This window comes from Equus przewalskii, chromosome 6, assembly GCF_037783145.1.
Source record: "Equus przewalskii isolate Varuska chromosome 6, EquPr2, whole genome shotgun sequence".
Lineage (NCBI taxonomy): Eukaryota > Metazoa > Chordata > Mammalia > Perissodactyla > Equidae > Equus > Equus przewalskii.
In genome coordinates, this window is record NC_091836.1 from 77,649,141 (window position 1) to 77,676,143 (window position 27,003).

General features: G+C 38.3%; 1 protein-coding gene and 1 pseudogene across 1 annotated transcript; one reads left to right on the plus strand and one right to left on the minus strand.

Moving 5' to 3' along the window:
* Window positions 1–761: 761 nt before the first annotated feature.
* On the minus strand, window positions 762–13,618 carry LOC103547491 (olfactory receptor 5P3-like; annotated as a pseudogene).
* Window positions 13,619–20,883: 7,265 nt separating this feature from the next.
* Window positions 20,884–21,817, plus strand: LOC103547483 (olfactory receptor 5M5-like). Its single transcript, XM_008514713.1, is given in 2 exon segments — window positions 20,884–21,582; window positions 21,584–21,817. Coding segments are annotated over 2 exon segments (933 nt in total).
* The last annotated feature ends 5,186 nt before the right edge of the window (window positions 21,818–27,003 follow it).

Here is a 27,003-nt window from a genome sequence, read left to right on the forward strand (position 1 = left end):
CTTAATCTGGAGAAATTTTAGTATCAGAGGCAATAGAAATAGAAAAGGAAAAATGGTTCAGCAAACTTTCAGCAGTGTGCTGTATACATTCCCAAGGTTGAAATACCCTAACACCCCTCCTCCCCCCTCCGGAGCTAGATCTTGCCAATTGGCTCCTAGTAGGCTGTCCTTTGGGGACTCTTTAAGTTATGTTTTGGAATAGATTCCTGAAAGGGAAGAACTACTAGCTAAGGGACGTTTCAGATATCTTCTGGATCAGGCTCATCTGCAGGGGTAGATACTTTGGGAGGGATCCTGTTTCTCAGGTCCAAATCACAGGACAATAGAAGCTTTCAACCATCAGTATCACTGGTTCAACCCTTAGATTCTCTGCATAGACATCTCTTTCAGTTGATGAGATCTTGGATACCAACATTTCTCTTTACTTACCATTCAAGGATTCTTAGACGCTTCCAGCTGTTAATTCCAAACACTGAATTCAAAGAGCATACAACCTATTTGAAAAGGTTTTTGCTTATAGATGCAAGAATGGTGAGTGGTGTAAGGATAAAGCAAATATTATTTTTTTCCTTCTTTGCTAGATGTTCGTATCTTAGTGAATCCCTTTTACTTTTACACTGAAAATTTCCTTGAGAATGACATAATGAAATTTGAGAGTTTAGGATACTATGAATGTGAACTAAAACTTACTTAGTACATTGTCCATTCATCTGCAGAAGAGGTCCTCATTATAGAGTGCTTATTATTAAAATCAGATTGGTTCAGGACCACCAATGTTTTCTAGCCGTCAGTTTTACCATGGCCTCTTTAACCTCCCTGTTCCTTAACTGTAGAGGAGGGGATTCAACACGGGGATCACGACTGTGTAGAACATAAACACCACTTTGTTTTGCTCACTTGAGTACCTGGACTTGGGCATCATGTAAATGGATGTAATGGTCCCAAAGAACAGAGTGGCCACTTTGAAGTGGGAGGGGCAAGCGGAGAAGGCTTTGTGTCACCCCTCAGTGGAGTACATCTTCAGGAAGGAGAAAAGGATGGAAACAAAAGAGAGAGCAATGATAAACATAGTGACCCAGGTGAAAGAGTCCAAAGAGATGGCTGGAATTATTTCAGAAGTAAAATCATGAGAACAAGAAAGCTTCAAAGGTGATGAATAATCACAGAAAAAGTGATTGATTTAATTCATCAACAGAAGGAAAGACTTAATAAACAGCTAGTAAATGTCCAAGCGTTCACACATCCACCCAGGTAGGACATCCACACTAAGAGAATGCAGATTCTGGGGACATGTGGGTGAATTAGAGCAGTGGTGAGCAGATGGCCTTTGGTGGTCATATACTCTGGCAACCAACAAGAAGCACTCAGCTGTCCCAAATGTGACTCCAGAATATCATTGAGCCACAAAGTCAGCAACAGGGAGAGAGGTTCCTCCCATGAGGAAGCCCATAAGCATGATAGGTGTGATAGGAGTACCTAATGTCTACAAAGGCCAAATGGCAGAGGAAAGGTACATTGGGGTATAAAGCTGAGGACTGCTTCTGATAAACATGATTGTGCTGACATTGTCCATTAAAGTGACCACATAGATTCCTAGAAACACAACAAATAACATGGCACAAACTGTAGTATCCTCTGCTAACCCCTAAAGAATGAACTCTGTCACAGTTGTTGCGTTTCCAGTCTCATTCTATACCGGGAATGGTGCCCACTTTAAGAAAAACAAGTGCATATTAGAAAGGGAGAAAATATAATTTGCATACTTATTTTTACAATGGTTATATGATAAAAATTTAAAAAACACAGAAACTCGGGTGTACTTCTGGTGAGAAGTGCTCTTATACATAATAATTCATGTAAAACTTGATGGTATATATGTTCATTGATGTAAGGCCAAGAATACCCAGAAAATAATGTTTAAACTTAACAAACTTAATACATATTTGCATCACATTTTTACTTTAGGAGTTCCTTCAACATTGAAGATGAACTAAAATTTCAGAATAATAATATTTTTCCTTCAAATTTTCAAAGTTAAGAATATAGAATATACACACACACCAGCATCACAGATGTTCTCAGCCAGCTATCTGTCACACTTTCATTCTTAACAGAAATGCTTAAAAATGGTATATGTGAATTAACTGAGCAATAACACGACATGTTATAAATACCTTGTAATTGTGTATCTGAACTACAAAGTTCTAGCTTCTTTATTTTTATTCTGTATGCAGCTAGCAACTTTATTAACTAGGCACAGACCCAACACTGAAGGAAAGCTTTAAATTTAAAGAAAACAGATGTATATGGCACAAATTCACAGTTGGTTATGGGTGCCTTTATGGCATGGAAGTAACGTATTGTACAAAAATGCATTGAGCTTGGGGGCTGGCCCCGTGGCCGAGTGGTTAAGTTCGCGCGCTCCGCTGCAGGCGGCCCAGTGTTTCGTTGGTTCGAATCCTGGGCGCGGACATGACACTGCTCATCAAACCACGCTGAGGCAGCGTCCCACATACCACAACTAGAAGGACCCACAACGAAGAATATACAACTATGTACTGGGGGGGCTTTGGGGAGAAAAAGGAAAAAAATAAAAAAAAATCTTTAAAAAATGCATTGAGCTTTGGAGCCATACAAGCCTAGGGTCAGATTCCAGCTTTGCCACTGACTATCTATGGAATCTTAGACAATTTACAACTCTTCAATTCTTCATTACTTTATTTTTATAAAATATGTAACTCATAGTATTATTGGTTTGAATAAGATGATGCACATGACAACACCAAGCATGGCTCACAGAGGGAAGTGGATGCTCAACAAAGGATTATTTCCTTTGAATAATCAAACCTTAAGTTTTAATACAAAAATGAGAAACACACACTTCTATAGCAATATGAAATGAAAATTATTACCTGCTGATGTTTATACCTCAACAATAGGAACAGATGAGAAATAATCGTCACTGTAAAACAAGGCAACAGTTATGAGATTTGCCGTGTTTTGGGGCATAACCCCTTGAGTACATTACTTGCTTGTGAAAATTCCACTGAAAATCCTCAAGATGGAGAAAGTTGTAGGTACACATGCTTATGGAATATATCTTGTCTAAAATCTTATATACATTTTTCTAGTGGGCATTAGTTTTTTTAATGAAAATTTTGAGGGATTGCTAAAATTATCCCGTTTTGTGACTCACAAGAATAAACTTAATGTAGCATGCATAATTTCATTTTAAATTAGAAATCCTTCTGGGGAAAAAAAAGAGCTCACATTTTTTATATAATTCTAGATGACATTACCTTTTTCAATTAAATATTTTACTTTGAAATAATTATAGATTCACATGCAGTTGTCCAAAATAAAAATACAAAAAATCCCTATACCCCTTACTGAGTTTCTCTAAATGGTAACATCTTGCAAAAGTATAGTACAATATCACAGCCAGGATGTTGAAAGTGGTACAGTTAAGATACAGATCCCTCATGTGACCTGTTATAGCCCAAATGGCTCCCCCCTTGTCTCCATTCCCTCCTTAACCTTTGGAAATCCCTAATATTTTCTTCATTTCTATAGTTTTAACATTTCAAGGATTGTATGGGGCCAGCCCCATGGCCAAGTGATTAAAGTTCCACACTTCCCACTTCGGCAGCCTGGGTTTGCAGGTTCAGACCCTGGGAACGGACATACTCCACTCATCAGCCATGCTGTGGTGGCATCCTACATACAAAATAGAAGAAGATTGACACAGATCTTAGCTCAGGGCTTGGTTTTAATACAGAGCTGCAAAAAAAAAAAATGGCTAGAAATGGAGAACATCTAACTAGGATAGGGCAGAAGGAAGAGGACTAGATATTATCCAAAATGTTTAAACTGGACATGAGAGAGAAAATCCTCAAAATGAGAAACTGGTTCTTATGAAGGACAGCAAAATTCTCATGAAAATTAAAAATTAAATGTGTATATCCTTAGTCATAAATATGAGAAAATATTTGAGCATGTATATTTGAATCTGTATTGGTAGGGTCAAGTGACTTTATGAAAAAAGCAGGCTTTATTGGTAATAGAAGCTGGGATTATAACAAAACAATATAGAACAAGTAGCATCAACAAAATGGGGGAAAATATTGCAATGGCTGTTACCAAAATAGGGTGACTGGATAGCATGCTGTGTTAATTGCAAAAGGATATAAACAGAGAGGAGCAGAAGGCACGGGAGTGTTAAAGTGAATGAAGGACCATAAGTAGTTTATCTTAGGCAAGAAATGACTCATGAGGGAAATTGACAAATTATTTACTACTCCAGTGTTTCAGTTCTTAGAAGGACTGAGGATATGTAAAATATGTATTCAGTACATGGAAGAGCTATCAAATAGTCACAACTGTACCAAATTGGAATGAGCTGCCTTTGGAGTTAATGAGCTTCTGCCTGAGAATTAGTGAAAGCATTATAAAAGAGATTGAGGTGTTAAAATTCTGCCTGAGCTACTGTGACTGTGTGACCTTTTACAATCAAATCAATGTGGATATTCTAGGATTCAGCACAAATTAACCCACTATAGACTACACTATATGAAGAAAATGCTTTAGGTTTCTCGAAAGAGTACTTTATTTCTGGAGACTGCAATCTCTTTGTTCCTATGTAGTTTAAATGTTCAATTGACACCTGTAATAAAATTAAGAAAGGAAGAGAAGAAAAAGTCTTATAAAAATAAGTGGAGAGGAAATGATGGAGCAGGGAAAGATGAAGGACAGACTATTCAGAAGGAGAAAAAGAGCTGTTGTAGCTGAGAAAATAAGAGAGGAAATTTCTATTCGCATGTCAACAATTTCATTCCATTTTATCAATTATATCCTTTTCTACTGGAAGAAAATTAGGACAATTCAGTGTTTTCCTATTTCATTTAATATAAGGTTTATTTACTCTTGAAAACCTCTGTTCTTTATTGCAGCATTTTTATTGTCACAACTCCTCAACAACAACAGCCACAAGCGTTCCTATAATTTGTTTTCTAAAAGCAAACCAAAATTAAAGAATAATTCATTTTTCCTTCAAAGATTCAGTGTTAAGCAGATTGAATTTACACACACACACATACATATATGCATACACACACACAACGGTATCATCAGCCATGTGCTCAACTGGCCACATGTCACATTTTTATTCTGATCAGAGATGCATGAATAATGTTATATGTGAATTAACTAAGCAAAAGCATGCCATGTTATGAACACCATGTAGTTACATGTCTGAACTCAAAAATCCTACATATAACTAGAGCTAGGAATTTTATTGGCTAAGTGTGGACCCCAGACTGAATAAAAGCTTAAAATTTTAAAGAAAATAGATGTATATGATGCAAATTCAGAGTAGGTTATAAGCGCCACACCCCAAGCAGTGCTCTCTCTCCCTTTGGAAGAGGCATTAAGATATAAACAGGGGTAAACTGGCCTGGCTTCTCTCCCTAAAGGACCACCACGTATACCCCTGTTAGTTGCCCAGAGCCCCTGTAGCTTCTATACCCTTTTAAAAAGAATATTCTTGGTATTTTAGTAAACCTATGCGATTGTGATACACAATAAAGTTTGATAATCACTGCCTCAGTGTTCTCAACCTTAACCAAACATCAGAATCACCTGGAAAAGTGAAAAATATTAACACCTGAATCTCATCCCAAAGATTCTGATTTAATTGATCTGGAGTATGGCCTGGGTATTGAGATTTATAAAATCTCCTCGAGTGGTTTTATGCAGGTAACTTTGTGAATCACTACTCATGTCATTTCAAATTGCATAGCTGGAAAATCACAGTGTGCAGAGCCCTCTCTGTTCTGTTGCAGATGTTTAAATGAGCTTTGGTTAGTGAGAATTCTTCCTGGAGTCAAAAAGTATCGACCAAAATTACTATTTCCCAGAACTCATAGGAGTCATGCATCCCTTTTCATGCTTTCCTGAGTATTTCAGAGGGAAAACTGGGAAAATCCTCATGCATGTACTGCTCCCCTGCTGTGATTATAACCCAAAGGTCTTGAAGTGATACTAGACCTAGATTGTGAAGTAGTTTAATGGGTGGAAAGGGTAGTTTTCTTTATTCACTCATGCATTCATTTAGCAGATATTTATTGAACGTTAGCATTGTTTCAGAACTGTCTTTTAGGCAGTGGGGATAAAATGATGAACTAGACAGACGAGGACCCTGCCCCTATGGAGCTCATATCTATTCTAGTGGGCAAGACAGATAGTAAACTATAAACAAATTTATAATGAGATAATGATCAGTTACAATGGCTATAGAGGAAGTAAACAGAAAAATTTCTTACAACAAATTAACTTCCTGTCATGGCATTCTTGTAACCTCAGGACCAGTTTTAACTGACCCCATCTTATCAACAGAAAGTTAAAGCTGTTTTTCAGAAGCAAACCAAAGTGCAAGTAAGGTAGCCAGAACATACGCAGAGGAGAAAATCTTGACCTGAAATAACACCCAGAACCAATGATTTCCCCCCACGGAAACAAAGGACAGGGACGCGACCAGAATTTGAAAGTCGGATTCTTGTCAAAAGTGAAGGGTCCATTGTCTAGCAAGATCTGGTATTAAAGCTCCTTTCCATGCCTTATCATAAATGTTTAAAGCCCTCTAAGTAAAATCTATCCCACCAGCACTTCCACGTACTAGCCTGTTCCCCCAACCTCTTAAATTTTACCCCAAGCCCTGGATCACGGAGACAGATTTGAGGGCCTTGCCTCCTGTCTCCTTGCTGGTTGACCTTGCAATAAAGCGTTTTCTTTTCTCAAAAGCCAATGGCATAATTATTGGCTTTTTATGTGCAAAGGGCAAAGAATTCCCTTTTTGTGTGGTAACATTCTGAATTCACTCAGAAACCCAAGCCTCTCCATAGTAGACTTAGCAGTCCTCAAAAATGGAGAAGTTAAATAATCTGCATGAGGTCATGTAGAAAATGATGAGAGTGGGATTTGAATGCTAGCAGTCTGGTTCTGAAGCCTACATTCTTTTTGTTTGTTTGTTTGTTTATTTGTTTGCTGAGGAAGACTCACACTGAGCTAACATCTGTTGCCAATCTTCCTCTTTTTTTTTTCTTGAGGAAGATTAGCCCTGAGCTAACATCTGTGCCAATCTTCCTCTATTTTGTATGTGAGTTGCCACCACAGCATGGCTGATGAGTGGTGTAGGACTGCACCTACGATCCAAACCTGCAAACCTGGGCCGCTGAAGTGGAGAACACTGAACTTAACCAGTATGCCATGGGGCTGGCCCCCTGAAGCCTACTTTCTTAGTCCCCTCAATCACTTCTTGGTCAAGTGTACCTTTCATCAATATGAAATATCCTTTTTGTCCCTTTTAACAATTTTTTTCCTTATATCTATTTTGTGCTATACTTATCTTGTTATGCTTTCTTTTTCTGTTATAATTTTCCTGGTGATATCTTTTTTTTTTTTTTAAGATTTTATTTTTTTTCCTTTTTCTCCCCAAAGCCCCCCTGTACATAGTTGTATATTCTTCGTTGTAGGTCCCTCTAGTTGTGGCATGTGGGACACTACCTCAGCATGGTTTGATGAGCGGTGCCATGTCCACGCCCAGGATTCAAACCAACGAAACACTGGGCCGCCTGCAGCGGAGCGCGTGAACTTAACCACTCGGCCACAGGGCCAGCCCCCTGGTGATATCTTTTGACAACGATTTATTTTCAACCTTCCTCTTCCGAGTTCCAACAAACCTTCCAAGTTTTGTTTTGCTCCTTTTTTTCCTTCATGGGTAGTTGGGAAGATATATATTTTCTTCTAGTATCCTGAGATTATGACAAAGGGCAGTAGAATTAATATCACCTTGGGCAAGATTATAAGTGTATATATTGTCTGCCCCACATGAATCCTTCTCTCTGATAAGGATGAAAAAGAATGCATTGGCCAGATCAATAGCCACATCACATATGTGAGGCTGTGTTAATCTCTTTAAGCAAAGATACCATTCATCTTTATATAAGAGCATAGCAGCTGCAAATCAGGCCACTACTTGGTTGATTTTATAGGATCTGTCTGATTTTTTGTAGGGCCTAGACTGCTGAATTCATGGAATTCAATGGAAAGAACAAAGAACTGCCAGCCCAGGATCAGTAGGTCATTAAAGGTGGCACTGATCTCTGCCTTTTCTCCTGAGATGAGATTTTATTTTTTCTATCTTGGTCAGAAGATTGGCAGTTTCAGAGGTTTCCACTTGGGCTTCACCACCATGACGGCTCTTAACCCAAAGCTAAGGAACCAATGTGGATGTTTTTCCAACCACTATTTTACCATTTTGTCCATTCCAATTATACATTCAAGGACTGAGAAAATGGCCATTGGATGGGTCCATGGATCCATGGATCCTCTGGGAGCCATAAATGGGCCCAGGATTCCACTTCTTGGATAATTCCCTTCCCCTAGAATGTAGTTACCCCAGTAAATAATCATAGTTTCCTTTGGGGAAAGGCCAAAGTAATCATTACTGCACTTGTCATGGTGTTTCAGGGTCCTTCTTCCAGGGAACCTAGCCTCTCCTCAGTCAGAGGGCTCTGGGTCTCAAAACTGGTTCAGGTCTGGAAACTGGGTGAGGCATCATTACTTTTTTAATTTGAGCAGCTTCAATAAGCCTCCTAGTCCATCCTCGATTTCTTCTAATTGTGTAAATTGATGATGTCCCTGCTGTGTATTTATTCACTTAACCTCCAGGAACATCACATATGTTACTCTGACCTCCTATCATCTCCATTTCTATCAAAGGTTCAGTTCCATAATGACGTCTTTTACGATCAGCCCTGTCCTATACAGGACAGCCACCACTGAGCTGCTAAGTGATTTTGGTGTCCCTCTCACCAGTGTATTCCATTTGCTTTAGTAAAAAGAATGTCTTTTGGGACCTTTCATAGAGCCTAGTCAGCTGGCAGGTGTTCCATCTTCACCTATCCATTCTAGCAATTTCACTGTCTAAGCTTTTCTATCCTTTCTTCTGCTGTCTTCCATAGCAATTCTGGTATTTCTACTTCGTATGGGCTATCAATTTCTGCAAGCTTCTAAGAGCTTCTGCAGGTTCTTTGTATCAACTCCTGCAGTCCTTGCCAAAATATTAAATCTTGCATCATGAGAAAGTTCTCCCATATTGATAAATTATCTCTTTTACAACTTAATATTTTGAATATGCTCTTCCAGCTCCTGATGCTACATATTGACTATGTCATACAGCTCCAGTGCTAGGCTCAGCCCTTCTGGACTAAGTTACATGATTTACCCCTAGTTATAATAGAGTGGCTAGGAAGAGAAGATTCTAAGGATCCTTAGGAGGACACGTGTCTTGCAAGATAGAGTCCTCTCATTTATCTTCACCTGAAGGTGGAGCACTAATTTTTGACAGGGAAGAGTCCAGAGATTTTGGAGGAATTTGGTGATTCAGGATTTTTAATAGCATCAATAAAAATACCCCCGTTCGAGTCCTGAATTTGGTAGTCACACTGTAGGGGCTTAGAATTGTACCTTAACCTGTACTCCTCTTATAATTAGGTCCTAGACCTAATCTTCAGCTTTTTCTGACCACAAGCTACAGGAGATACAAGTTTCTAAATGTTTCAAGGAGGTGCTATGGCTTACAAGCTTAACTTTTAGTGGTTATTAATCAACCTCAATCTTTCATTATCTTTCTCTAAAGCTTTGATTGAGTCTAGCAGCAGACATCCAATTCTGTTGTCCTTATAATTACTATTCCCCCTTTATGTCTCAAATACTTAACACGTTAAATCTGCCAGTGCATTTTTTCCCAATGGTATGCCATCCCTGTTCATCACTGGAGAAATTTTTAACAATTACATCACTAGTACCTGTTAGGGGCTATTCAAACTCCACTTACCACCAGTGATGGGTCCTCATTGCCAGCCAGCTGGTGGGTGATCCGACTCCAAACTCCAATTTTACAGCCTATTTTTTTCTTTCCACTCCCAGCATCAAATGCTACAGGTCAGGTTTGCTGGGTGGTAGACCCTGAGATTTGCAGGCAAGAAATTCATTAGGGAGTGTTCTCAGAATTAACACCCCTGTGGTGTGAAGGAAAGAGAATTGGGTATAGAGAGAAGTAGGGCTACAGTACAGTCACAACAAAGCCTTCAGCAGATCCCTCAGGGAACACTGAAGCTGGGACAGCCTTGTAAGTTATTTCAAATTTGGGCCTTTATGCCAGTGTATCAATCAGTCTCAAAATGGGACAAAGGGACATCATCTAGGACTTCATCCAAAGACAGTCTCCAGAGACACTAGGGAAAAAATGCTTCGGTCCCAAAGGGTGGAATGGGAATCTGGACAGTATACCAAAGTATCCACTTTAGATGTAAAATGGTACCTCATTTCTCTGATTATTCCTAAGGCAATGTAGCTTTTCATAAATTTATTAGCCAATTTGCAGTTTTGGTATCAAGGGTGTACATTGCCTTATGAAATGAGTTAAATAACTTTCTTTCTTTATCCACTGAACTAATTTTTAAGACAAAGACTCTCTGTACCTCAAAATTTTAGTAAAATTGGCTGGTTAACAAGTGTGGGCTTTTGGAGGGGCGTTGTTTTGTGGGGATTAATGACATTGTTCTGCTTCTAGGACTCTGACCCACTCACTTTTCCAGCTGTAACAGATACCTCTGTTACTCACTGCTTTCCACTAGTGAAGGAGGAAAGAATGTCTGCACTACATTTAATTTACTACAACTACTCCCTAGTGTGCTACTCTTACTTTTTTATTATCATTATTATTCAGTCCTACCAGCATGCTGGCTCTGATCTGAAACCAAGGCTGACTTATCATATTGCATCATAAGCAAATAAGTTTTCAAGCTCATTAGAACAATTACTTACCTTTGATGTGAAAGTTGTTTTCCCGAAACTAGACTTTGGGTTTGGATTAGTTGGCTCAGAGTAGGTGTTTTTATTGGCTCCTCAGGGAGGAGGGCAGCCTTTGCTCATAGTTAATTTTAGAGACCACATTAAGTCTGAGGATTAGTCCAGGGATTCACATCTATTAGATTTGAGACTGAAGCTGAGGTGCAGAATTGAAGACTAGACCCAGTGGACTCCTAGGTGAGACACCATCTCTGCTTATCCCTGCCTCCCCAGGAACACAAGTTGATTCATCTGCAAGTCATGACACATCCCCAGACAATGGGGGCATTAGAGGAACAGAGCATGTCATTAATTCTCAACCTGATATATATATATGTATATTCAAACAGAAATTACAAATACTAGAGAAATGCACCTTTTCCTCCTTTGGGGCCTCAAACTATGTGACTTTTTGAAATTAAACAAAATTGAGATTTTTAATGAAGTTTCTAAAATCTCTGCTAACTGCTTTGTGGATGACTGGTGAGTACCATCTGAATCTGTAGCTTGCTCCACCACTGAGAGGGGCCATCTGGCTGGTCAGGTTTCATTCAGGAATCAATATCAAGCTTGAAAATAATCTCCTACATTAGTAGCATTCTAAGCATATGTGCACACATTGACCAAGTGAGAGATAGAAAGGTTCTAGGAACAGTAGGGATTCAGGTTTCAAGCAATAGAATCTGACTTATAAATAGTGAATCTAGAAGAACGTGAATGAGTCTAAAGAAGACATTTTTACTTTTTTTTGGCACTGAGGAAAATTTGTCCTGAGCTAACATCAGTTGCAAATCTTCCTTTTTTTTTTTTTTTGCTTGAGGAAGGTTAAACATGAGTAACATCTGTGCCAATCTTCCTCTACTTTATATGTGGGTCGCCACCACAGCATGGCCAGCGAGTGGTGTAGGTCCATGGCCAGGATCCGAATCTGCAAACCCAGGCTGCCAAAGCAGAGCATGCAGAGCTTAACCACTACGCCACAGGGCCAGCCCCAAAGAAGACATTTTTAACCTCATGTAAAAAGATTGCCTTTGTAGAAATAACTCATGACCAAAAAGTATAGTAAAATGTTTATAGTAAAATGCTTAAGAAAATTATCTACATTTTCAATTGCTGTCCTGTTTTATCATATTGCTTTTCTCATCTAAGTTCTACAATATTAAGGAGATGAGTATTTCAATTTTTGATGTATTTTCAAGTTACATACAAAGTATGTTTTAAGCTTGTGCATTTACAAATTAAGTACTTGGAGGAGAAGTATCCAAACGTATAATAATAGTACAATAACAAATGCAACAGGAGTACAAAACACACACACAAAAGGAATTTAAAACTTAAAATTGGGCATGAGTAAGTACATGGACCAAAGCAAGAAGATCCTCTTATTCAACTACATGTGCTTGTGAATAAGTCAAAATAATTCTGAAAATAGATTGGAGACAATTAGAGAGCCTAGTATGTAACAAGAGCCTTGAAATATGCATTAGCTAATTAATGCTACGGTTCTAGATATTCAATTGGTCAATAAAGGACATTTTTCACATAAAGTCATGTTGAAAAGAACAGAAAAGAAAAGGATGTGAGGGTTCAGTCTAGCAATGGATGTTCTGCAATCTCTTTGAATGCCTCTCCCTACGGGAGGAGGACACACCTGGAGTACCAGTCAAATACCAACATCTTATTATCTTGTCATCTATTCATTCATTCATCTTTATTCACCTTATCATCATGCTTTAAGTCATATGAAGAGATTAACTGTGTCCCATGCCAGTTGTATTTTAATATCTTTTTAAATAGAAAGATCAAACAATGATGCATCATCAGAATTCCTTCCACTGAACGCTTTTTTATAGACTACCCTTTTACCAGGACATTTTTATTCCTCAGAAATTAATTGCTAAAATTAGGCTTAAATATAAGGTAAAGTATTGTCGGAATGCATGCCTTTAGTGGTGTAATTTAAGGAAAGGATGAGGGAAAAGAAGATTTAAAAATGACTTCTGGTGAGAAGATCCACAGGAGCAAATGACAATTTTTTAAAAATCATGCTCAATGTTGTTTGTACACACTAACAATGTGTGAGTTATGTTTGCAGAACTAATACCAAAAATGTGTGAAGGAAAGCTATTTACATGTAATCTCAATCCCTCTGATTATCCATTTTTTTCCTCAATGTCTGTTATTTTCTCATTTTTCTTGCAGAAGAAAAAAATTCAAGAACAAAAAAAATGATTGGAGAACTTCAGTGCACCAGACCCAAGCACTTCCTCCATGGGTCCCAAAAAGTCAAGAGCACCAAAGGTCTCTCTCTGTTTTTCTTAGCATTGAACGTCATCATCCTTGTATGGAAACAGGAGACAATCCTGATACTCCAACTTGGTTGGAATTTCCCTTATCCAAGCACATGTTAGTCTATGTGGGCGGCTGCCACCCCCTCAGGGTACTACACGGTCCTTTCTTACAGAGGACAACCATTGTCATGATGGGTACCTTTATACAGATTCATTTCTTACATGCTGCACTCACCAAGGATCATTGTCTCTTGTCTAGAGTATCCTATGGCCGATCTATGTTCATTGGTCCCCTTGTGAGCTACACACTCATGGTGTCTAAAGAAATTCTTAATAACCTGCTTGCCTGGGCTCCACTGAATTGGAGGACACCCAGAGGTAGCAGCCTTTCTGCTGCTGCTGGCCAACTGGACCATCATCCATCTCTTTTTTTTACACAGCCCCACAGTCTCTAGCTCTTGGCTGTTAGGGATTTTGCTCAAAAAAGTACCAGCTTTTTAATTAGTGTCTCTGTAAAGATCACCAGTGCTATTAGAACTGTATCCATCTCCCAGGCATCCAAACTGGCTTTGGTCCAAAGGATTCTTCCCTCTGAAGTTTCTTTAAGCTACATCTTCCGCCTCTCATTCCTGGGTCTTTCCAACTTTATTCTTTGAGGTTACGTAAAAAAACTGGCTCAAGTCTTGTCTAAACTTGAGCCGGGTAACCATGGCCACAAGCATGCTGAATCCTCTGTCACACACCTCAAGGCATTCCGAGGGAAGGAATTCCCCAGATACAGCACCAAAGAAAAAGACTGTTGAATGTGCATCAGAGGAAGGCAAGCCTTGCTGTTAATCATTAAGACAAACTAGAGCCCAATCTGTTTGGTGTCACCTGGCCTTGGAAACTGGGATAATATATTTGAATTCTAAAAATAATTACCAAATGCAGAAAACCAAAATGTTCTACATAAAACAAGAGTAAAAGTCCATATTAGAAAATTTGCTTGGTGGTTGTTAATCTATTGTTTTCTCAAATAAAAATTTTCTTCATGTCATTCCTTTTTTCTGTTATACTCTGTGGGCTCTATGAGTGGTAAATACAGAAGGCATTTATTTCTCAGATCACATAACACACCTTATTTATTTTGAGTTTATGTAGTAAATGCCAAAAATCCTGAGTTACTCTCATCTGCGGTCTTTTCTATCTGAAGGAAAATGTATATCAAGTTAATTGTAATTTCCAAGTACTATGTGAATCATTTTCTTGGAAAATAATTTTCTGTTGTGCACATTACTGAACAAATCCCTCAGGTCTATATGTCCAGGTCATTCAATCAGATACAATCAATCAAGCATTTGAATTGTGATATTCCCTGTGTAATCACAGCTCAGAGTGTCTCTTTTCTCAGATCATAAAGAGAAGAGACCTTCCTCAAGCCAGACAGCTAAGCTGTTTAATGGGAAGTCACAGCATAAGTATGGCTCACACAGACAAAGATAGTAAATGCCCGGAGTGAAAAATTCTTCCTTTGCTCTGAAGGTTGAACTTTTCCACTCAAAGGATGACACCAACATTTCTTCCAGGCCTGTTTAAATTTTGGTAGCATTAGAACAGAATTATACGTGGGTGTTCCTAGTTGCTTAACTTACTCCACTCTGTATTAATGTGGGAACATTTCACCAACGGAAATCTAAACATATAATTAAGCCTCAAACCAAGTGCAACAGCAGCACATCAGCTACTCCAGGGCAAACATGGTAACTCAGAGTACCTACCAACTCACGATGCAATGAAAGAATCATTAAATCCATATGGGTTCCTTGTTGTGGTTGAACAAAGTATCAGTGATATTGAGTTATACTTCTGACACTTTTACTAGTCACCACCCTCAAGAGTTAACACTACCAAGATTCTTGCTCTTGGTAGAAAATGCTCTTTCTCAAAGAGTATCCCCAGCTGAAGGCATGAATTTTATGTGTATCTTCCTTTAATACAAGTCCCTTCTTAAAAACTAGAATTACATCTTGCAATCCAGTGGATCCTTAAAGACACTTTCCTCTTCTTTAGAATCTCACTGGTGACTTTCTGACACTCCTAGGCTTGGAACTTCTCTTTCCCAGTTTTGCTGAGCAATGGAGTATAGAGTGTAAATATTGGCTCAAAAGTGTCATGGTCAGTTTTCCTCAGCTCTATGAGACCCACAGGGTCAGTTTCTCTCCTTATCTTCCTCCTGCTAGGCACTCTCCCAGACAAGATGCATGATGTCATCTGCTTTCTGCAAAAACAGCCTTTCGGAGACCTGACTTGTTTTTCCCCCAGATTTTCAATTTCTATAACTGGCTTACTATGGTATGAGAATTCCATAGAAAGACCAATTCTTAGTAAAAAGTAGATTATCATTTGAAATGGAAGTAGACATGAAATGTGACATAACTGGCAGTAATTCAGCTGACTCTCTGCCTCTGTCCTTTACTCCAGCCCTCTTTGTCACTACTCAAGATGGGTGTACAGTCCTAACAACTCTGAAAGTTGAAGTCCCATTGCTTATTGTCAAGGTATGGCATTTGCAAAATCATGACTTCAATCAGCAAATCAAACTTACATTTCACTCCACGTCGTATACAGCCTCTCCTCTAACCAAAATGAAAAGTCATAGATTTCATTGGTGTGAGTTACTTCAAAGCGCAAAACTGACTAGGAAAGGCCACTAGAACCATGCCTCTGGTGCTGACACAAGCACACTTCTCTTCCAGTTTCTTCCTGTTTGGTGTGAATTAATGAACTTGGGGAAAGCTGAGAGACAGAAAATGTACTTTCCGATTAGAGAATGTTCTCACCTTAGCTCTGCCTGGCTTTGAAACCTGAAGTTGAGGGCAGTGTTCTTTGCAGCAATGCTCTAAGAGCTGTGCTAAATTGCTGCGATTAATGACTTAGAGGAGCAGGTTCTACTCTCTTTTCCCTAGTGGCCATGGGGAAAGACCAGATGCATTGAAAAACTGACCCTGGCCACATCGGACAGCACTGATTGCCCCAATTTCAATCCAGAGGGGAATGGGGAAGGGAGAGAGAAAGGAAGGGAGGTCTATGGAACTATTAGAACATTCAGTGTCTGACCTGGTTTTGAATATGGCTTTACTCCTTAATCTGATTCAATGAGAAATACATAACAGTGAGAAAAATGAAGACTGTTTTTCTCTTACACTGTCTGTTGTGATAAATATGCTAGGAAGACCATTTTTTCTTTGCAAGCAAAAATGTCCCTCTGTGCATCCTCATCATACAATCTTTGCATAACTTTACCTGGTCCCCTATGAAATACTCACTGGGCCCTCACTCGGCCACAGCTTCAAGACCACCCACTGCAGAGGTCCTGCCAATGGAAGAAGGCTGCCTCTAAGCATCACACCAGAAGTTCTTGACTTGGAAGTCACCCTGGAGAATGTGTCCCAAAGCATCATAATCTGAGTCATCTTTAGTTACCAGAATGATTCAGGGTGATTTAGAATTAGAATGGTTCTAAATTTAGATTCAGAATGATTTAGTTACCAGAATGATTAATTCCCAAAGGCGGTTTAAATCAATGTAAAATATCTCATACAAACTCTGTGTAACTGTTCCCTTGGTACCCAGGAAGTTCTGGAATAACAGGAGATAACAGACTCCTTACACTTTAACTTTATAAATACTCATGGGTTTATCAATGTGGAAACTAAGCCTCCCAGTTAGTCATGAAGAAGCTTGTTTATCTGATCAGAAATACTCTAAGTGGACACTTCCAGGGCACTGGGAATCCTGACTGACTGTCCGATAGGTGCTCGGTAAGTTGCATTTACCTCTAAGGCTGTCATAGTAAAAACCTCAAGGTAGCCAAGAGAAGGGCTTTGGCTCTGAGACAGCAAAGAGGACAAGGCTTTAAAACAGCTGTGCTTTGCTTCTGTCAGAGAAGCAAGTGGCGAAGGACTGGTTGACTCTTACTTGGAAACGCTGGGATTTTTTTTTTTTTGTCAGTGTGTTATTCTATGAGGAAACCATAGCAAGGACCTGATAAACTCAGGAATCCTCTGAAATTGCACACAAAATTTTGTATAGTAAAACTTTCCTAGGAACAGATCCTTAGCTTTCACCAGATTCTCAAAGTAGTTTATGTGCCCTTCTTAAATATTCTTAACATATTTCTTAGGTTATTCAACAAAGATGTTTGAATTGTTCAAACAATGACTGGTAAAGAACAAAACAACACTCCGAATTATCAAACGTTTAATGTATTAGTTAAACACACACACACAAAAAGTTAAAGTGCCTGAACAAACTAAGAAGTACTACTGAATTCATCCTAATATGTCTAAAATTTTCTCATGGGAGTCTGAATGTGCAAGAAAAAAATAGGAAAAACAAAACCATGAAATGAATAAATACTGAGGAATCATAAGTGGGAGGCAGTATAGTTTAGGCTGAGGACTCTAGAATCACTAATTTCTTTCATACATACCTACTCTTACCTGAAAAAATGCTCACAGTCGCTCAAACATGCTCTGAGCTGTTCTGACTCAACTCCTTGCTCAATCACTCCTCCTACAGTGCTCTCCTCTAATCCATCCTTCACCTTTTGAAATTCTTTTCATCTTCCAATGACCATCTCAATTCATTTCAAAGGCTGCCTACGCCCTACTCGATACAGAACAAATTTCTTCTTATGGTAAGAGACCCTCAACTATCTGGCCCGGACATGCACTCTAGCCATGTTTCTTATCACTCGCTTACAGCCACTACTACCCTTAGATCCAAACAAAAGGCACTCATGTGGTAGCTCCATTCTTTAGAGCAATTCTGGGCCTCTTCCTACCGTACCACCTCCCATGGGACATGACCAAAGGGATACACCCACCTGGAGTCCATTCTATCCATCCCTTCTAGACCATCTTCCAGGTAAAAGGACCCTAAAATTCCTTGCCCAAATGAACCCTTTCTTAAACCCAGAGACTACAAGAGTCTCTTTCCCAGATCATCTTTGTAACGGTGAATCGTGCCGCTAATGTTCACAGATCTAGGCCTTAAGGGTAGCCAAAGGATGGCTGCTTGCAGAGGTGTGAACAGAGCATGTGCATGCAGGCTGGCATCTCCATGTCGGTGCAGCCACATGTGCGTAAGCTGGAGACAGATGCTCCTCACGCCACCTCATTCTAGTGTGGAACTCCAAGGGTCCTAAGAATTCTACCTTTAAGGTTATTATAAAAGAGGGAGGATAGAACATATTTTATTCGTTTGTTTTATTTATTTTTAACTTTTAAATATTGAGGCATATGATATGAGAACCTCCATTCGTTATCCTGATCCTGGGCCCTGCCAATGTCAAAGGTGGGCCCACTCCTAGGGAACCCGTTTTTAACCACCCCAAATACTTGCAGTTCTTTAACATCTTGTCTTTTTCAAACATCAGTAACATTGCACAGGCTATTCTGTCTGTCTGTGATGCCTGATGGTCTCAATGTACTCCTGAAGCATCCTTCAAGAAGATGAGGGTCAGCCCCGGCGGCCTAATGGTTGAGTTCAACACGCTCTGCTTTGGCGGCCTGGGTTCAGTTCTCGAGCATGGACCTACACCACTCATCTATCAGTGGCCATCCTGTGACAGTAGCTCACATACAAAATAGAGGAGGACTGGCTACAAATGTTAGCTCAGGGTGAATCTTCCTCAGCAAAAAGAAGAAGATTGGCAGCAGATGTTAGCTCAGGGTGAATCTTCCTCTGCTGAAAAAAAAAAAGGTTGAAAGATAAAAATTGCCCCCATTGTCACTATTTTTTAACATTCTCTGGAAGTACTAGCTAATACAAGTAGAGAAGAGAAAGGAATGAGAGATAATATATAGGAATGAGGGAGAAAATTCACATCCTTTCCATATTATATGAATTTGTATTTGAAAATACCAAGAGAATCAACTAAAAACTATTTTTAAATGATAAGAAACTATGGTAAGGAAGATAGTTATAAAATTAATTCAAAAAATCAATAGCTTTCCTATATGTAAACAATTGTAAATAAACCACAAAATGAAAAAAAAAGATTTCATTTTCAATAGTTACTAAAAGAGAAAATACCTGTGAATAGTCTTTAAAGAAATATGTAGGATGTTTATCTGTAAAGTTTAAAGAAAACTTTAAAACTCTATTAAGGAAAGTCTTTACTAAATGAAATACATACCATATTATAGAAAAGAAAATTCAGTTGTAAAGATGTCAGTCTCCAAATTAATATATTGATTCAATGCAACAGCATTCCAAGTACAAACAGGATTATTTTTATTTTTTTGGAACTTAATAAAATGATGCTAAAGTTCATCTGGAAAAATATACATGTGAGAATAGCTGGAAAATTTGCTACCAGCTATTAAAATCAATTACAAAGCCATTGTGTTTAAATATTTGGTCTTGGTTCTAGAAGAGATTGCAAAGAAAAAAGAATCCTAAATTGATCCAACTACTTATGAATGTTTTCCTATGCGACAAGGCTAGAGTTTTAAATCAACATAATCAACTGGAAAATGATTTCACAAACAAATGGTATTGGAACACCTGGCAAGCTATTTGGAGAAATAAATAAAAAGAGTTGATATCTCATTCTTTAAATCAAAATTAAACTCCAGATAGATTAAAGATTTTAAAGTAAAATTGAAATCTAGTAAAGCTCTAGAACAGAATAAGAGATAATTTTTTAAATAATTTTAAATTGAGGAAGGCTTATCTAACCATGTCACAAAGATCACAATTCAAAAAGGAAATGATTGATAAATTTGACGTCAAACCATTTAAAACTTACTGCATAGCATGAAGGAAAAATACCATACCAATGTGAAGGGATAAGTAACAAACTGAAAAATAATTTGCAATAGACATATCAAACAAATGGCTGATTTCCATAATAAATAAAGAGCTCTTGTCAATAAAATGCTTAGAAGACCAACAACCTAATAGAAAAATTAACAAAGGAACTGAACTGACCATTCATAAAAGAAGAAATGCACATGCAAATAATGGCTTGAAAAAGTGCTAATCCCAGGGTGGCCCAGTGGCATAGTGGTTAAATTCCTGTGCTCCACTTTGGCGGCCCGGAATTCACAGTTTTGATCCCAGGCATGGACGCCACACCGCTTACCAAGCCATGCTGTGGCAGGCATCCCACACATAAAATGGAGCAAGATGGGCATAGATGTTAGCTCAGGGCCAATCTTCCTCAGCAAGAAAGAGAAGGATTGGCAGTGGGTGTTAGCTCAGGGCTAATCTTCCTCAAAAACAAATTGCTAATCCCTACTCATAATTTTTTATAAAAAAATACAAATCAAGAGGATATGCATTACTAACATTCACCATCACAATGGCAAAGATTTAAAATTTCATAAAACTTTGGGTTTGTGGGAAAACCAGTATTCATGTACAATATTGGGAGAGTAACTTAGTGCAACTTACTTGGAGGTCAATTCGTCACTCTCCATCAAAAAAGAAAATGAATGAGCTCAGACTTCTCTGAGTCTATTTTAGCAGAATAAAGCCCTGTGGCTAATGACAGCCTTAAACCATTGGGAATGTGAAGCCAAATGTTTCTCACCTGGTACTGGAACAAAGCGATAAGAAGCTTTTGTTTTTAAGTATTTAATCATTTTAAAGTCATATGTTTTCTTTTTCCAATAAGAGAGAGAACAAAATGGCAAGAGGAAATCGTAGCACAGTGACAGAATTTATCCTCATGGGACTCACAGACCGTCCTGAGCTCCAGCTTCCCCTCTTCGTGGTGTTCCTGCTAATTTATCTCATCACCCTGGTGGGAAACCTTGGCATGATCCTGCTCATCAAGGTGGATTCAAGGTTCCACACGCCCATGTACTATTTCCTCGGCCACCTGGCATTCATTGATCTTTGTTATTCATCTTCTATTGGGCCCAAAATGCTGCAGAATTTATTGGCAAAGAGAAAAACCAGCTCCTTTTTGGGCTGTTTTGCTCAGCTCTACTTCTCCAGTGCTCTTGCCACTACCGAATGCTTCCTCTTGGCCACAATGGCCTATGATCGCTACATGGCTATCTGCAACCCCCTGATTTACACAGCCATTATGACTCAGCGGGTCTGCAAGGAGCTGGTGATAGGAGTCTATACCTATGGCTTCCTGAACTCCGTGATCCAGACAGTGCTGACTTTCCAGTTGTCTTTCTGCGACTCTGTCATCCACCATTTCTACTGCGCTGATCCCCCACTCCTTGCCGTCTCCTGCTCTGACACCAGCAACAAAGAGAAGCAGCTCTGGATCTTCTCTGCAGTGAACCTCACTGGGGCCCTCCTGACCGTCCTTGTCTCCTACATTTGCATCCTCTTTTCCATTATAAAAATTCAGTCTTCTGAAGGCAAGTTGCAAAGCATTTTCCACCTGTGCCTCCCATCTCACCATGGTTATCATTTTCTATGGAACACTGTTTTTCATGTACCTGAAGCAACCTAAAGCAGGGAATTCATGGAAGTACAACAAAGTGGTCTCCGTATTTTATAGTCTTGTAATTCCCATGCTCAACCCTCTCATCTACAGCCTGAGGAACACGGAAGTAAAGGAAACCCTGAAAAAGATGCTAGAGGGCAGAGAGTCATAGTGAATGAGTTTTCAGAGTGCAGCACTGAGAAAGCACGATATACTGACGTGGTATACCCAATCTGATTGAAATGTAGCAGGCCAACTGACATCCAATCAGGATAAACAAACAGTCCATCCAATTTTGATTTTTTAATGACCAAAGTACTGAACCACTTGCTTGACATTGTAATATTTAATCCAACCAATTATGGACTAATCAGCATTGACTTACTAGACTGTTCATAACTATGCCCTTCCTATGTTGAAAATTAAGTGGCTTACTACCAATTAGGTAATAATATGAGGTCCAAATTCACAAAGATCTTAAAAAGCAAAACTCTGGGCAGAACTATAAATTAACAAAGCTGGGTACAAAATCACACATGAAAATCTGTTAGTAGAAACATTTTTACGGCTTAAAATGGGGTATATTGTAGCAAATCATTTGTTAGTCTTAAAACACATTTCTTCATAAGATTTCTGCAGATAGTGGTTAAATTTCAAGATCAGATCACAATAAGCTTACTTAATCTAAACGTAGCTGAAATACTGAATGCTTACAATGAACAATAGAAGAAACAGTATTGCAGCAACAATAAGGGGGTGGGGAAAGAACGTAAAAACTATGACTCAGTTACATGTGGGGTTGATTTTATTGTTTGTTTAGAAGAGGAAGATTAATTAGAAGAGACAGAGAGGGTTTCTGGTACTTTCAGAGATGTAAAAAGTGCTCATTTATTCAATAGCAAGAGTTTAATTTTTCTAGTCTCTGGAAAGTACAGCTACAGTCATTTTTTTTCTAGGTGGGGTGGAGAAGAAGGGAGTCACCATGAGCTTAAGAAAGAGAAAGAGAAATAAGGGGCAGAGGAAGGGAAAGAGGAAGAATTTCCTGAGGAAACCAGGCCAGAGTAAGCATGTTTCTGAGAAATAAAATTATTGTCATAAACAATTCGAATGATCTAGAGAAATAGCTTAGTTTTGTGACATTTTCCATGTTCTTTATTTTTGTTTTCACAGATCTGATATTCCAATTTTCTTGGAGACAAATATATATAAGTTTTTACTGTTAGTGAGAGTAGGTGAAAAAAAAACTCTTTAATTTTTTTTTTAGGCAAGAATATAAGCACTCTATGGTTTTTCCAAGCCTCAGTTCTAACACTTCTTTCAAAGTAATCCTTAAGAAATACAAATCTGCCATAAACCTTAGATTTTCCCCTGTTTTCAAATGTAATTACTATTTTGACTCTTTTTTAATGGTTAAGAACATGTATCACCAATCAATTACAGATAAGTTTAAAATTAATCAACAAACTAAGGGGTCCCTTTTGCCCCCAAATTAACTCTTGACATAATATAATGGGATCTTTGTTTTTATTGCTGCTGTGAACCTGCAATTTAGAAAAATAAAAGTAGTCAAATATTTATTACTTCTGTTACTTAGCTCAGAAACCCTTTCTGGAGAGTTGAGTTACAAGCTGTATTCCTAAACACTTGGGGATGGAGAGTTGGCTGTGGTTAAGAAGAAAGATACTACCAGGATAAAGGAACAGAGTGAGGAAAGGTATGAAGCAAGCCCAGGAGGTAGGAGAGATTGCACATGTAATGAACAAAGGAGGAGCAAGCAAAGTGGGAAGAATACCACAAGACAGATGTTAGACCTTAAGCTCCTTGAGACTAAACAGATTATCTCTTCATTTTGCACCCTAGCACCTACAAGTCCTGGCACAGAACACACACGTCATAACTGTTTGCTGAATTGAATTGAACTCTTCTATATTTATTGCTAATTCCAATGGGTGGGTAGACATAGTGCCCAGTAATGGCCCTGTTGTTGGGAAGTGACAGAGAAAAGCAAGTTACTGGGATCTTGACAGGAAGACTGTTTTCAATATCCTCCCATGAAGCTAACATCTTTAAGGCAGGAAGACGTATGAAGGCAACAACACAACCCAGCCAGTGAAAGAGATGCCTCTGGGAAAGTGGTATATTAGGAAGAGGGTAGCAGCCTGAGTTGTTGATGGACTATGACAGGCAAGGAAACATTACTATAGGAAGAGGTTGCTACTAATTGAGATAAAGAAAATGAGCAGGTATCAACACTTAGATGACAAATTATGACGAAGAAAAAGCCACACCCATTTCTTAAATTTTTCTCAAACTATTTCCATGTCAGTTTTGTTTAGAAAGAGAAAAAAAAGACAGTAAGTAGATATCACGTTTTAATACATGCCTCTCACAAATGAATTATACTCATGTTTTTAAAGAAATATTTGGTCTAAGAGTATATTTAATCAATCTTTTAGTTCTTTTTAGAGAAAACTGAAGAAAATACATCTCGAGACCTCTCCATAATGCCTTTCCAGCTGTTGGATTTGTGTACTTTTTTCAACGCGCATCCTCGATTTCCTCTAAAACAAAGTAGAAAATTGAGAATATTATATTCATGGATTATGAAGGATGTAAGTGCACATTTTCCTAAATTTCCCAAAGATCTAGAAAGCATAGAGTTGGCATGAGGAAGGATCTGAATCAGCTAAATTTTAAGCTAATATTTTGTATTTCCTTTCCCATTGGGGCTCCTTAGTCTTGTACATTTATCTCCCTGATTCAGGCCTTACTATAGTAAGAAAATTCTCCAATCAATTACTCACATTTTTAAGAAATATAGCACACTATACACATGTGTAGTATTAAAATGACAATATTTAAGCCATAAGAGAAACCAACATGATTATACATCTTTGTTCATTTATAAAATGAGGCTGTTTTAACCAATACTCATAATAATTATACTAATTTTTCAGCCTACAATAAACAAATATCTTCTGAATATGCAAATGTTATCAAAATAATGAAAATTTCACCTTTATCAGATTTTACAAGCTCAACATTTCACTGAAAGTAAAAATAAAACTGCTCTCACATATAACTAAAATGTAAACCCATTTTCCTCTTGGTAATCCTAAAAATGAATATTTTCCAACATTGACCACATAGACAATTTCCATTAAAAGTCTAATATGTAACTGAAACATGACATATTCATATGTATTGTAAATGTATACTCATTTGCATATAAATTACTGGGTTTTTAAATCAACTTAAATTTAAATGTCTTATTTCTCCTCATCTAATACTCTGTTGATTTGTCATGCTTAGAAGCATGCCAAAAGGATTTTTTTATTATGTTGATCATGAAGAAGGAAATATGAGAGGGCAAATACTATTCATTTTCTTTCATATTATTTGACATATATAGAAGTATTTTAGAAACTTAATAATTTTAAAATTTCAAATGTGCCTCCAAATTTTCAGCTCTGCCCTGGATGTATAATTCTAGCATTCTTTGGAGAGCAAGATGGAATGTAAAAATGTTAATTCAGTGCTTAAGCGTGGCCCCTGCCTGCAATTAAGCGGTGCATCCACTAGAGAGATAGGGAGCCGCGGATGTCAGATACTTGGGGAGTTCAGGCTCCTGGGAAGGTGACAGATTTAGCCTTTTCTTCCAAGCTTTTTTTATTAATGTTTGTATTAACTAGAACTTCCATTTCTGGTAAGATAGGGCAAATTGAAGAGCAGAAAAGACAATCTTTATTTTAAAAAATCAAATAAGTAGCTCTTATACCATTGCAAGCAGCTTAAGTGTCCTAACAGAGACAGTTTCCAGAAGGTTTTATACTGTAGCCTGAAAGAAAATGTTTTATTCCTTCAAGCTCACTTTCTTTGCTTGGGTGTGTTAACCACTCTGGCTCTGGACACCTACCAAGCCGCAGCTTCTGCTCCTCCTTACAGACAATCTTGCTTGCTGACGACATTGGACGTGGTACAAGGAGAAGAGATAGAACAATGAGCCAGCCATGCTCAAGCGCTCTCCAGACCACCTCTGGCTCGTCCTCAGCTAGGGACGCTACACACTGCAGGCTTCTCAAACTTCAGAAAGAGCAGGGAGAGCTCCTAGGTCCATCTCTGGGTTTCACACAGATTGTTTTTATTCCATTATTATTGTCTTTCCTTTTAGAAAGAACCATTTTTAACTCTCTTTATCCATATCATCTCCTGTTTCATCTGAAAGCCGATATCATTAATAGTATGTTTACTTATCTCTTCATTTGCCTTAGCAAAACTAGCAACTAGCTTTCCTTAGTAATCATTCAGATGCAGAGTTTAAATTAATGTTAATTATAATAGAGCAACCAATTGAAAGGAAACTCTGATTAATGTTATTTATGTTAAGGGGAATCATGTTTATAAAGAAATGTTAAAATACCTTTCACAAATGTTGGACTATCTTTCCTTCATATAGGTGGGTCCTAAAGTGTCCGCAGGCACAAAATAACAACTCTGCCAGCTTGAATCTAACAGCATAGTTCTCTGCTCTTCTTTAACTAATTAGGTATTAAAACACTGCTAAGCTTTTCTCTCCTGGTCTATTCGTAGTTCCTTGTATGTTAAATTATTAATTTATCAAAACAAGGCTGTGCCTGCATAATCACTTCACTAAACATATAACTGACTTCTGATAACATCTATAAATCCACATTTGGGAACTATGTAACAGATGCCTGCATGCCAAGCAAGCAAAATATAGCACGCCAAGCCTGAAAAAATGTGTGATCTGGGAGGTGAAGATTTTGCTCTCCAAGATTTTGAAAGAAGTGTGGCCTCTAAAAGCAGGGCTTCAAAGCCTGTAGCAGTGCTGGTGGTGGAGTAAGAAAGAGACTGGGTAGGAAACTCAAGGTCTTAGCTTGAGTCTTGGGTCTGCCCTGAACCATGATATCAGTCAGGTGGCTTGATCCATCTGAGCCTTAGCTTTTTCATCTAGAAAATGAGGAAAATCAGGATAAAATAGTATAGGGTATGCTAAAGTATATTTTAAACATTTAAAAGTATAAAGCATTTATTTTTGATAACCAGACTCTACCACTTCTGACTAGGGTTCAGCTTTCAGAATCTTTGATTTGAAGCAGGTATTTGAAAAATTCTTGCCTGAAAAATGTTTTTATAAATTGTGAAAGTTTGTTTGTGTCTCCAATAATGGATTTTCCTCATTTCATCTGCTTCATTGGAAAACTTAGAACAGCCCATTGCCAACTTTCAGGAGCCCCAGTACCAATGTCTGTTTTACAAGTTAATGATTTGTAACATGAACACACTGTCCCGTGGAAACACAGCTGTACCTGGTCTGCTCTGACCACAAAAGTCTTA